At 41.3% G+C, this 14083-nt stretch overlaps 1 protein-coding gene across 1 annotated transcript in view; it reads left to right on the plus strand.

Moving 5' to 3' along the window:
• Positions 1–14083, plus strand: part of igsf9b (immunoglobulin superfamily member 9B) — a 478541-nt gene that overhangs the window by 296008 nt on the left and 168450 nt on the right. Inside the window, exon 4 of the mRNA XM_033049801.1 lies at positions 2729–2880. Within this exon, the coding sequence (XP_032905692.1) occupies positions 2729–2880 (152 nt within the window). The remainder of the gene's footprint in view (positions 1–2728; positions 2881–14083) is intronic.

Consider the following 14083-nt stretch of genomic DNA (forward strand, 5'->3'; position numbering starts at 1 on the left):
CCCGACTACGGTGTATGTAACCCCCTGACCACACGCGTTTGCTCCAAGATCTTCGATTGCCTCCCACAGTCCAAAGACATATAGGTTTATAGGTTAATTGGCTTGGTATAAAATGTAAATTGTCCCTTCTGTGTGTAGGACAGTGTTAATGTGCAGGAATCGCTGGTCGGTGCCAACTTGGAGGGCATGAGAAGGCAGGAACGGGGTACTGATTGTGGATGATCAGCCATGAACACAGTGAATGGCGGTGCTGGCTCGAAGGGTCGAATGGCCTAGTCCTGCACCTATTGTTTATTGTTTCCACGCAGTATCTCTAAACTAAACTAAAGAGACTTCCGAGCATGTTTATGAGTGTGAAGCAGCAACGACATCATTTTTTTAAACAGTATGAGAAGTTTTTCTAGTGGTCAGCAGGAAAATGTAGAGTGCATGCCACATGAGCTAAAGTGGGAATACAGAAGACAGCTGAAGACAGAAGGTACTGACAACACACTGCCTGCATGTTTTAGAGGTCACCCCTGGACATCTCCATTGAATGCAGCATTGTCAACCCCACAGCAGGCCAGTACAGGAGCATGTCTATTATTTTCTACTCAGAGCAGCTGGAGTGATGCACTGAATCAAGATTTTGTACTCAAACTCACTGGGACTAAAATTTTAGTCACTAAATGTTCCAGTCTGGAAAAGCCCAGCTGCACTGAGATATTACGAAGCCACAACTGAGTTATTGTTGCACTTATGATGAATTATGCCCTGTCCAGTTCCATTAAGAATCAACCTACCTTTACTGTAATCAACTTAATTTTACTTAACCTTTCGTGGCATTGACCGTATCCTTGCAATTCCAGTTTAATAAAGTAGTGTTGGTAATACATCTCTGTCCACTGCAGACTGTAATCCTTTGGGAAGAATGAAGTTGCATTTCACTCACTGGAGCACTATGACCCTAATGTCGATTGATATGCATGGCTAACAATCAATATCATGTGGTGGGATGTGTGTGGGCCATTCCCAAGGTGAAGCAATTAAGGCACAGTAAATCTTAGGTTAGAACTTCATGCAGTTTACCTGCGACTTGTTATTAATAAAAATGGAAAGATTCACTTGCTGCTCTTAGTTATGGATCACATTCAACAATTTCCCATTTAAGGGCCTGTCCCACTTACGAGACTTTTTCGACGACTGCCGGCACCCGTCATAAGTCGTTACAGTTCGCCGAAAATTTTCAACATGTCGAAAATCCAGCGGCGACCAGAACAAGGTACGACTCTTTGGGCGACTACTCACGACCATACAGGCTTCGCTCCGCGATATGTCGCCAGGGTGTCGCCTGTATGGTCGCGAGTAGTCTCCTAGTCACCCAAAGAGTCGTAGCGTCTTTCTGGTCGCCGCTGAATTTTCAATATGGGTGACGGCAGTCGCCGAAAAGTCGCGTAAGTGGGACTGGCCCTTTAATGTGCTTTACACAGTTTTGTGGGACTGAGCATTTATTGAAAACAATATATAAATTGCAATAATAAAGTCTTTAATGAACACCCGTACTAATCAAGAATCTATCTATCTACATATGCCTTAAAAAATATCCATTGAATTAGCATCCACAGCCTTCTGTGGCAATGAATTCCACAGATTCACCACCCTCTGACCAAAGAAATTCGACCTCATCTCCTTCCTAAAGGAATGATCTTTAATTCTGTGGCTATGACCTCTGGCCCTAGACTCTCCCAGTAGTGGAAACATCCTCTCCACATCCACTTTATCCGGGCCTTTCACTATTCTCAAGGTTAAATCTTTGAAATTGCTGCACAGGAGAAGGTATTTTGGAACTCTTCTTTCTATTTGGTACAGTACTTTTTGCAAGATGAAAGACAGTACAACACACTTTTAATGGAGTGACTCAGATCACAGAAACATGTCCAATAGTAAAGATTCTCGAGAGGTTTATTTCCTGAAGGACATCCCCTTAGTGTGCCTGCCCCACACTTCTGTAGCTGAAATGATTTGCTCCAATCAGCCCTGAAACTAGAAATATTTGTAAGACATTTTAATTACATAAATTAAGATAAACCTCTAGTTTTACTGTCCCTTCCATTTCCTTCCCTTTCTCTATGTGGCCATTCCTTTGTTATTCCCATACTATTTGATTATCGCATGTTCTTTCCCCCTTCTCTGTTTATCTAAATAATGTTTGATTTTAGCTTTATGGAAACGTTTGGCCTGAACTCATGCCTCCCATTAACGCCATGTGGTACTAAGTGACAGCAATATTAGCAAAATACCCCTATCATTAGGGCGGTACAGTGGCATAGCTGGTAGAGCTGCTGCCTCACAACGTCAGAGACCCGTGTTCATTCCTGACCTCAGGTGCTGTCTGTACGAAGTTTGCACCTTCTCCCTGTGACCGCATGGTCATCCTCCAGGTGCTTATTTTAATTGACCTCTATAATTTTCTCCCAGCGCGTAGGGAATGGATGGGAAAGTGGGATAATATATAACTAGTCTGAATGAGTGATCGATGGTCGGAGTGGGCTCAGTGGGCTGAGACCCTTTTTCCATACAGTATCTCTAAACTAAACTAGACTAGACTGAATTAAAGCGGTGGTCTCTTTACAAATTGACAACGTGTATGCTTGTGTTTTACAATGAAGAAATTGCTAGCTGGTATTTGGAAATGTTCAGAATTGCTTATATTAGTAATTTAAAGAGATTGCTTTGTTTGACTCTTCAGCTCCCCCTACATTCACGGAAACTCCTCCCGTCTATGTGAGAGCCAAGGAAGGAAGCAGCATCACCCTCACATGCACAGCATTCGGGAACCCCAAACCTGTTGTGAGCTGGCTGCGAGACAATGTGTTGCTTGAGACCACTCGGAAATACACGGTAAGACTTCAAAAGGAACATGGCTCCATGCCTCTATTTTTTTTTGTTCCAAGCAAAAAGGCTCCATAAATAATGACTGTTTGGAAATGTACTGCCTTCTTGGTCTCTAATAATCTTTCCTTGTTGTATTAGCATTCTGGGTTCTTGTGTCATACAGTTGAGGTTTGCAGTAACTTTACACATTCTGCTTCTTCGTGGATGGGCATTTCTTCAGATTGAGGATGACTTGTTTATACTCTGGCCTCCTGTATACTGATGTGGGTTGATGGAGCCAATATGGAAACTGCTGACAGGAGAGAGGAAATATCTGTCGGGGTGGGAAGATTGTGTGATGGTGCACTCTGAGCAGGACTTCTTTGGGTTCCTGATTCATGGTCATGAGGTTCTCAAGACCATCCCAAATGGTTCTTCTCCATTTTGAGTGGTCATGGGCTAGAGATTCCCAACAATCAGCGGGATTATTGCATTTCTTTAAGGTAGATTTGAATGAATCCTTGAATCTTCTCTGTCTGGTAATCCCTTTCCATGACCAAGGTCAGAATAAAGTATATGTTTCGAGAGTTTGGTGTCCTGTATGGGAATTATGTGGCCTGGCTAACACAAATGACGGAGAGTTGCTATGATCACAGTGCTGGAAATGTTGGCCTGAGAGGTGAGTCTGACAGTGGTTTGCTTATACTTCTAGTGAATTGAGGGTTTTGCAAAGGTGGTATTTTTTTAGTACTTTAAGATGTTTGCTGTAGATAGTCCAAATCTCAGAATTACATCGGCTGCCAGGAATCATTGATAGACCACGAGTTTTATGCCAGGTCTAAGATCTTAACTTTCCAAGGTACACAAAAATGCTGCAGAAACTTAACTTTCCAATACCCTTTCCTTCAATCGATTAAAGGCTGGCTTGATGTATTAAAAGTGATGGTGAACTTCAATATCAATGTCTGTCATTGACTAGATGCCCCGTTTGACATGAGAAGGTGACCACATGATCCAAAGGGTCACCTTCAACCTTTACTTTTGGCAGCACGGTGAAGGAGTATTACATTTCTTCAAGGAAGCTTTGAACACATTCTTGAATTTTCAAGTCTGAAGAATGGTCCCCACCCAAAATGTCATCTATCCATGTATCCTAGAGATGCTGCCCGATCTGCTGAGTCACTCCAGCACTTTGTATCCCCCTCTATCAATATTTCAAAAAGCTTCTCCGAACATAACTCGGACATGGAGAGCCTCTGGTATAGGACAATGTTGTGAAATTCAGCTCTGTGAATAATTAAAAACTGCAGGAGGTCAGAAACCCATATCTCCCACACTTTGGCTACCCCACACCTGTTCTCTACTCCAGCCTTGTTCCTCTAAAGAATTTAAGTACTCCGAGTCCTGGTATGAAGTGGAACTACAGTAAAACTCCAGTACCCAGCACACTCGAGACTTCAGTGTAGGCAGACTGGCATATTTGCTGCACCATTGATGTTACACCTGTTAATATCCAAACACACTTTTATTTAACTCTTTGCACTTTTTTTTTACACCCCACGCAATGCATTTTACAGTGAGCCTGATGTTTTTGTGGGCAGCGAGAAGTTTCTCCCGGTGGCTCAGCTCTTCAGCTCCCCCTCCCATTCCGATTCTGACCTTTCTGTCCTGGGCCTCCTCCATTGCCAGAGTGAGGCCCAGCGCAAATTGGAGGAACAGCGCCTCATATTTTTCTTAGGTAATTTACACCCCAGCGGTAAGACCATTGACTTATCTAATTTCAGATAGTCCTTACTTTCTCCCTCCTTCCCCTCCTCCTTCCCAGCTCTCCCACAAGCCTATTGTCTTCGCCTCTTCCTTTCTTTTTCCCGCCCCCCCTCAACATCAGTCTGAAGAAGTGTCTCGACTCAAAATGTCGCCTATTCCTTCTCTCCATAGATGCTGCCTCACCCGCTGTATTTAACTAGGTGTATTTACGGTTCATTTGTACAAAAGTATGATGATTTTGTTGGTTTTATTGCTTTTTGCTTCAGTGTTTTATGCTTTATGCTTCGGAGCATATAACTGTTATACCAGTGTCATAAACTAACTGCTATGTTCAGTAGACATAATATTGCTTTGAGACATTGCATTGCAGTTAGTTTGAGACACTGATATAACAGTTATCTGCTCATTGCAGTTATTGGTGTGCCTGGTAAGAATTTCGGCAAACAAACTTTTACAGTTTTCAGTGATATATATTGGATTTGTTCACTCCTTGCAGTACAGTAATGTAACTTTATCAATGGCAGTATGTAGGACATCGGCAGTAAGTGTGGCGATCATTCAGGTCGCTTTGTGTTTTATTTTTTTAACTCGACTGAAAATAAACAAACTGTTGAAACAGACTCTCGCTACTGCCATTGCGATGTCAACCATGTGTGTCCATCATTTACATGCCGCTGGAAATTAAATCTCGCCTCACACTCCTCCACTCTCTCTCTCACACTCCTCATGAACAGCCACCCGCTACAATAGGTGGAATGGTCCTATCTTTCGTTAATCCTGCCACTGTCTCTGATGGGGTCGGTTTCACAGACTTAACTGTGACCGGCCACGTTTAACCAAGGCTCTGGGAACTCGGCATCTAATGGGGACGAGGAGAGTTATAGAGGGAAGGCAAGGACAGCTTAGAATCTGGCAGTAGAGTGGCTCTGTTAATGGATTCATTCCACAGTGAGTTTAGTTTGGTAAGAACACACGCCGGTAGATCCACAGCCACTGGTTCAGGAGATCGATCCAATTATTGACCAACAGGCGGAGGAATCCGTTTGTGACAGACTCCACAATGAGATGTGTCCACAGGAGCGGGTGTTCACTCTGATCAATAATTCGGGCACAGTGAATGTAAAATCATCACAGTCAAAACCGCCCTGGAGAGCTCCCTTGCCAGAGCACTGGAGCAACTCTGGGCAAGGTCTCACTGAAGGCAAGAACAACATTCTGGCCACTAAAAAAATATGCCTGCAGGCCGGATGGTTACGGCCTGGCCCCTGCCTTAACAGTACATTCACACCGCACATAGGGAAAGCTTCAGCCCACATCACAGTGATACAGTCGCTGCCTGCCTCAGATTAAATATACTTTTACACATAAATTATGAATAAAGATAAGAAAATGTTTCAAACATAAGTAATATTTTCTTATTCCAGTAGCAAACACATTAAGGATTAAATGAAAATAACAAATTATTTAACATTTTGAATATCTCATAATTGCAGATTAATGAACTGAACTAGAACTGGGACTGTGTACGTTGTGTGTGAACTGCAGAACAAGAAAGGAGGTATTGAGTTGACAGAATTCTAGACTAATTCATTGGTAGAATAGTTAACAATTTATACAGTGTATACAGCGCTGCGTTCGCTTTTTTTTCCCCAAATGACCTTTGACAAATCCCATGATTCCTTGCTTCTATCGGAATACCGAACTCGCTTATTACTCTGTGACTTTATAACACTGCACAGCTGTTACAAAAGGCCACAGGTGTGCATCATGTAGAGATGCAGCTAGTAAAGTGTCAGGACAGTGCAGCCAGCCAAGACAATATGCACACCAAATTTCATTCAGAACTGCTTGAAATTCAATGCAGTCAAAATGATCATTTACCTGACAATGCTACATTAAAATGGCAGTTGGAATTACTTAAGAATTGAGATGCACATATCATCTATCTTAACTTCATAGTCATCCTAATCACCGAAAGCAGTTCTTAAATTAGACACTGAAAGAAGAACGGGCTCTCTGAAATCCCTCTTGTGGAGCAGCACTAAAGCCCATTAGCAATCATCATCAGTCTGTCTGTGCCTTTGTGTTGTATATCATTTTTGGAACTAAGGTGATAATTTGCATGAACAAGCGGCAAAATTCATCTTTTTATTAAAGATTGAAAAGTGCTAGCTTTTCCGATAATTAATGATCATCCAGCAGAATTGCATTCCAAAAATTACATATTTCATCACAAGATGTCTTCACTGCTCTCATCCCAGACCCTCTGTATTGAGCAAACTCATCATCAGTGAGTTCAGCTTCTTCATCATGCTCGCTCCCCTATCTTACTTAATCTCTCCTCGTAAGCTGTCCTCTTCAAATTCATACCCACACTTCTCAAGTGTGCCTGCTATTCTTATTGTCTCAGTAAGAAGTCTCTTATTTCCCTCTCTTTCTTCCTTTGAGACACCCCTCAAAAAATACTCCTTTATCCAAGATTTTGGTATTTTCTCTAGGCAACGTGTTGTGTTTGATTTAGTTTAGAGATACAGAATGGAAACATATCCTTCGGCCCACTGAGTCCACGCCAACCAGCTAATCTTGCACACTAACCCTATCATACACACGAGAGACAATTTACAATTATACCAAGCCAATTAACCTACGAACCTGTACGTCTTTAGAATGTGGGAGGTAACCGGAGATCCCGGAGAAAACCCACGCACAGGTAGAATGCATAAACTCCGTACAGACAGCACCCGTAGTCAGGATCGAACCCAGGTCTCTGGCTCTGTAAGGCAGCAACTCGACCACTGCTCCATCATGCTGCCCTAATGGAAAAAATCATGTTTTGGGATATTATTTAGGAGGCCCACATAAATACAATTTGGGGTAAACTTATCATTTTGTTTTAGGTCCTTTAATTATGGGAGGGAAAATTTGTCCCTCCTAAGGCAAAGCACTAATGAATATCACACCATTAATCATTAAATGTTGTAATGGATGTCTAGTAGTAAATCAGAAGCATGCTAAAATGATGCCTCCCTTTGTGGTTGTGATTAATTTTGCCAGAGATTCATTATGAAGTAAACTTTCTAGTCTGTAGGCATGAATTCTATTTTTGTCCAGATTCAAGAACAGAAACTACTATGAAACATGCTTTAAGTGAATCCTTCGCAGAAAATTGCCTGTTTATCATTTATCAAGATAAAGTATAATCCCTAGGCCCTGAATTATGGGCACATTAACTGACAATTAGTGAAAACAAAACAAAGGGGCTTGAGTTTTCCACATATTAAAAGATGAAAAATTAACAAGGTAAATTGCGTAAAGTGTCGAGTGCAATTTTACAGTGGTGTTCCAATTGATGCAATATAATTAGCTGGAACAATATGAAATTAATACAGAGAATGTTGAAAATACTGAGCAGATCAGGCAGAATGGAATTTACGATTAAAGTTGATAACCTTACATGGAAACTTGTAAATATTAGAGCTGTAACAGGTTTCATTTAAGTGCATAGATGGGAAAGACAAACATTAAAGGGAAAGGTTTTGTGACAGGAAGGCAGGAAGAGCAATTAATTAAGAAAAGAGTTAGTGAGTCATAGAGTTATACAGCATGGAAACAGGCCCTTCAGCCCAACTTCCCCATGCCGACCAGGGTATCCCATCTACACTAGTGCCAACTGCCTGCGTTGGCTCCGTATCCCTCGATTCCTGCGCTTTCTAAAGGACTGTGTGTGTGTGTGTGTGTGTGTGTGTGTGTGTGTGTGTGTGTGTGTGTGTGTGTGTGTGTGTGTGTGTGTGTGTGTGTGTGTGTGTGTGTGTGTGTGTGTGTGTGTGTGTGTGTGAGAAATAAGATCTTATATCTTATTTCTTATTTAGGTAATATCTTATTTAGGTTCACAGATTAGCTGGGTTTTTTTGCATTCATTTATTTGATTTCATCAATTCAGTTCATACTCATACTCAATTTCCATTCATACAACATTCATGTGTAGCAAATTTGCTAAAGGTTCTTTTGATCCTGTTCTTGTTTTATATGTCAACCTTAACACAAATTGCTTGGAAAAGCCACATTTATCTGTTGCTGGCTGTCTCGTGATGATTGCTTCTGGGATCACAACAGCGGTTAAAGCACGATTCAGGTCGGGGATGGCAGGTTTGCTTGAATATGTCATTGAGCTAATCTCCCCATACTATTGCGAAAAGATAGTCATCCATAAGATAACCAAGACTGTTTTCATTCTCCTGGCCTCTGGGGCTTAATCAGAATCCAACTTTATGCTGTGTGCTACAAAGGTCAGGCGTGGTTCTGGTAATATTTTATAAATATTTTAAAAGTAATCTGACAGCGTAATGTATAGCGTATGTTTCCCTTGCTGGATAATCTGAAACTGAGGGAATGATCTCAGGGTAAGTGTCTACTGTTTTATGAATAAGACTAAGAGGAATTTCTAAGCACTAAAAGCTGTGAATTGTTGGAACTCTTCACACCAGAGAGTTGGGAGCACTCAGTCACAGATTATATTCCAAACCAAGTAAGAAAGACTTTTTAATAAGAGAAACAAAGAGTTTGAACAAGGGCAAAGGTGAAAGTATCTTGGGTCTAATCCAGAACAGCCGTGTGGCTAAATTGACTGGTTTAACCCAATCACACCGATTCCATCAGCCACCATCCAAACAATACCAGATGGCACCAACTTACTTTCATTGTAGATAGGGGGGAAAGTTGAGGTAAAATTAGATGGAGTTTTTTTTTGCCATTTGCTTGTATTTTATGCCAAGCAGTAGGATCCCTGGTGACCAAATGCAGTTTACGGGAACCAGCCACAGATCAACCATGATCTTATTGATTAGCAGAGTCAGCAAACTACTCCGAATGGCCCATTCCTTCTGCTTATGTCTGTTTAAAGCAAGAGGCAAAAAACGTGACCTGTAAGTAAAAATAGTGGTGCCTTAGTCGAGAAAGAAACAAGGTACAGGAGAAAATGTTTGCTTTAATAAGGCGTATAATTATACTTTTGATCGCATTTCTGATTTTTGGAGGCATTTAATTTAATATATGAGGAGTTTATGTGAACTGATGTAAAATAATGATGTTTGGACTGAAGAGCACAGAATTCTAAGGAGCTTCAGGGTTGCAAGGCATAATGGTTTCTGGCAGCAGCAGAATCATCTTTGCCATGATACCTTTTAAACAATTATTGCACCAGTCATCAATATGCTGTTGTGACATGTTGCTTCCTATGTAATTCGTTAATATTACACATCAGTGAAATCTGCTGCCTCTGGCTGTTATGCCTGGGGATATATTTGTGCCTCATAGTCAGCATCTGCAGGTGCAGAAATGTCTTACTCGCGCCTGTCTGTAAGCTTTGTTTTGCTTTTGACCTGTGTTTATATCTACACGTACTAATGAGGGGATGTCCCACAGAGGGATATAGATCATGTGCGGGCAGAGGAGATCAGTTAAACTTTGCATAGTGTCCGGTACACATATTGTGGGCCGAAGGGCCATGGGCTGAATTGTTCAATGGTAGTTCACAAGTCTGATGGTCAAGTTACTTTGTACCTCACTCTGGTGCCATAAAAACCCATTTATAAAGATTTACAATTGCTTATACCAGGTCTATGCCAAATGTGTTGACCATTCGGCATATAGCTCGTCTGATAAGTAGTTAATTCAGTCATTATGTGCCCATTCAGCAGATCCTGTGCCCTGTGCAGAAAGCACTATCGCATGGCAGTGATGGATAAAGTGAATAAACCAAGCATTTCATGAATTACATTTCTATAAAGCCAGAAACAAGCATTTGAAGTTATCTATGGTGTAATGTGGGAAAATATAGCAGGCAATCAGTGACCAATAACATTACATTGAGCAGATAATACATGTTATTCAAGATAAGGGATGAATGGTTATTCTTTGAAATTGTACGATGGAATCTTCTCCTTCCACCTGAAATAAGAAAAGATTTAAAGTCGGACACAAAATGCTGGAGTAACTCAGCGGGTCAGGCAGCATCTCTGGAGAAAAGGAATAGGTGGCATTTTGGGTCAAGACCCTTCTTCTGACTGATGACTCTCAGCCACTTTAGAGAGGGGTTTCGACCCACAATGTCACCTATTCCTTTTCTCCGGAGATGCTGCCTGACCTGCTGTGTTACCCTACATGTTGTGTCTATCTTCGGTATAAACCAACATCTGCAGTTCTTTCCTGCACGTTATTTAAAGTCATATTGGAATAACTCTATTTACAACACTACTTCATTTCATTACTTAGCTTAAATGTTGCACTGAAGTCTTTGGAATTAACTTGAACCCATAGCCTATCAATGAGAAGACAGAAGGATCCATTTGCTCAATGTGATGTGTAAAATGTGGTAACTGCACAGCTTATCAGAAATCACAAAAAAGAGAGGAATTTGCCATTTACATTTTGGGATTATATGTTTCCATCAGTAAAACTGATTGTCAGCTGCCTTTTCTGGAGAATACAATTGATTTTATACTTGGAGACAATGTATTTGGACAATGACCTGTTAGAAACAGGCTGTGTTACAAACAGTCAGAAGAAGCTCATTCAGCCGTACTGCTAGGTTGTTCAATGTACGTACAGTCTTATAAGGCAAGCACGGAGAAGGCATGATTCTTGACCCTGTAATGTGACCTCAGAAGTAATGTAGCCTTTTTTCAATAAATGTGGTTAGTTGTACAGGAAGCCACATAATGGACTCACTTCCGCAGTTGCAGAGAAGAAACATGACCACACACTCTCTCTCTCTCTCTCTCTCATCTTGCTCTCTCTCTCTTTCTCCTTTCTCTCTCTCTCTCACCGCATTAAACTAGTTGGATTGTTTGCTCCATGGAAACATAAATTTGTTTGTATTGATCGTTACAGAGTGAGCCTTTCTTTGCAAGATCAGTCTTAGAATTGATTTGAATTTTGAATACCTGTAGGTCAGCAATAATGAAATGTACTTTGTACTCAGTTGGGCTTGACAGTAAAGAGGCAAGCAGTAGGTCCTGTAAAAGGGAATACCAGACCTTCTGTGTGATTTAACCATATGATAATCTTTGCTATACCTTTCATCAGGAAAAGACCTCAGCAGTTACAGTACATCCATCACAGGTCAGGTCAGGGAGAGTTCCCCCCGCCACGGGTACCATGTAATCTTCCGTGCTACCTGCTCCATGGTCGGATGGTCGGCTCCCCCCACCTGGTTTGCCAGGTGAGGAGGGGGCTGTGGACCCCCAGCAGGACCAAAAACAAGACCTATCAAAGGGCGGATGAGCTTCTAGCGAGCCAACGGCCATCCACACTTCAGTAGAAGTTGCGATCACTGTGGTACATAGCATTGTAAGGAATGATGATGAAGCACACACACCAAAATCCTATACTTCCAACGGCGGAAGTCCGCAGGAACTGGAGGACAGAGATGTGTGGTGCGTCCGTCACCGTTCCCATCGTAAACCAGCGCCACTGTGTTGCTAATGTTTTCAACGATGATGAATGAATGAACATCACTTAGCAACCTATGGGTTGTCAGTAAACACAGCCAGAGGTTCTGTCTGTATCCTGCTTATACTTTACCATGGGTAGAACAAAATTCCTATTCACTTCCAAGTCTTAATGCAGTTAAAATCCTAAAAGTGTGTGTTGTGTAAAATATCTTAGCAATGTTGCATGCCCACAACATTAAAAAATAAGCAATTAAGAATATTTTTCTTTTTGTAAGCCTCTTGCATTGGGTAACACGGGTATGTTCTGGAGCCTGTGAGCTGCTGTGCCATTAATTACAGTCACAGATCTGAAACAAGGTCTTGCATATAAATTAGCTCCAAGTAATTTAATTCCACTGGACTGCCTCAACCTTTTCAGCCAACTATGTACACAGAAACTGGTGAAATTAATCATTCCTGCTTTGTAAAGGTTAGCCGTGAACCAAGTTGGCAGCAAAGGAAGACCACAGCACTGCGTAAATTTAGTGGAATAAAATACATCTTCTTCATTAGTTTGGGTGGTAACCCAGCATTTCCTGGTCAGAGGCATCCAGTTACCTAATGCGACACAAATTGTCGTTCATATGTTCTAGGAGCAGAATTGGGCAGTTGTGCCCATTCAGTCATGGCTGATCTAACTTTCCCTCTCAACCCCATTCTCCTGCCATCACCCCATTACCCATGACACCTTTCCTAATCAAGAATCTGTCAATCTCCTTAAAAGTACCCATTGACTTGGCCTCAACAGTCTTCTGTGGCAATAATTCAACAGATTCACCACCCTCTGACTAAATAAATTCCTTCTCATCTCCTTTCTAAAGGTATGCCCTTTTATTCTGAGGCTATGGTCTCTGGTCGTAGACTCTCCCACTTGTTGAATCCTCCCAAAAAACAATCTTACTAATATCTGCAACATAGCACTCAAAAATAACCACATTAGAAATGCTTAAGAAAGAACTGCAGATGCTGGAAAAATCAAAGGTAGACAAAAATGCTAGAGGAACTCAGCGGGTGAGGCAGCATCAATGGAGCGAAGGAATAGGCGACGTTTCGGGTCGAGACCCTTCAGTCTCGACCCGAAACGTCGCCTATTCCTTCGCTCCACAGATGCTGCTTCACCCACTGAGTTTCTCCAGCAGTTTTGTCTACATAAGAAATGCTGAACTTTTTAAATGTAATGTACTTAAATGCTTTTTGGAAGACAACTTCATAAATAACCAACAGAGGAATTTGAGAGTTCTGGTGTGTGAAGTTGACATTTGGCATTGATGTATAGCAGGTACTCAACCAAAAAACTAGAAATACCTAACGCAAAATACCGAAACACTAAAATAATGAACACTTCGTCATTGATCATCTTCAGGGTAATTTACCCTTTGAGCAGGGATAAATTTTCCAAATGTGGCGAATATTCAATTGACTTTTTTTTCAACTGGTTATCTGAGCCTGCACATTAAACCCTATTCAGCAAAATAATTCAACATGGTATTATTTAAACTGGGAGAAATGGATACGCAGGAATAATGACAGCGATACGATTATGTCGAGAGAATCATAAGAGAGGAGGTTGAATCGCTTTTAGCAGTACAGACTGGGAGTATTGATCACATTGGTTTCCATTCATCTTTCTAATTTAGGCTGTAGGAATTTCAGGGAGGAAATATTATTTTATATTTGTGGCATGGTTTTCTTTGGCAAGCTAGGCATGAAATATCCATTACATGTTACATTAAGAGTAAGTTCCCTCTTTTTTAAACTATTCCATGAGGCGTGACTTGCTGGGCACATCAAAGCGTTGTTAAAAGTCACCCTTATGATATCCAAGGTATAATCCATGCCAGCAAAGGAAGGCAGGTTTCTGTACTGAGTAAAAACACCACTTAAGCTGAAAAATAACTCTCACCATGAATAAATACCATAGATTTGGCATGAAAGTGTTAAAACCTGTGGATGCTGGAAATCTGAAGCAAAAA

Source organism: Amblyraja radiata, chromosome 33 (genome assembly GCF_010909765.2).
Source record: "Amblyraja radiata isolate CabotCenter1 chromosome 33, sAmbRad1.1.pri, whole genome shotgun sequence".
Taxonomy (NCBI): domain Eukaryota; kingdom Metazoa; phylum Chordata; class Chondrichthyes; order Rajiformes; family Rajidae; genus Amblyraja; species Amblyraja radiata.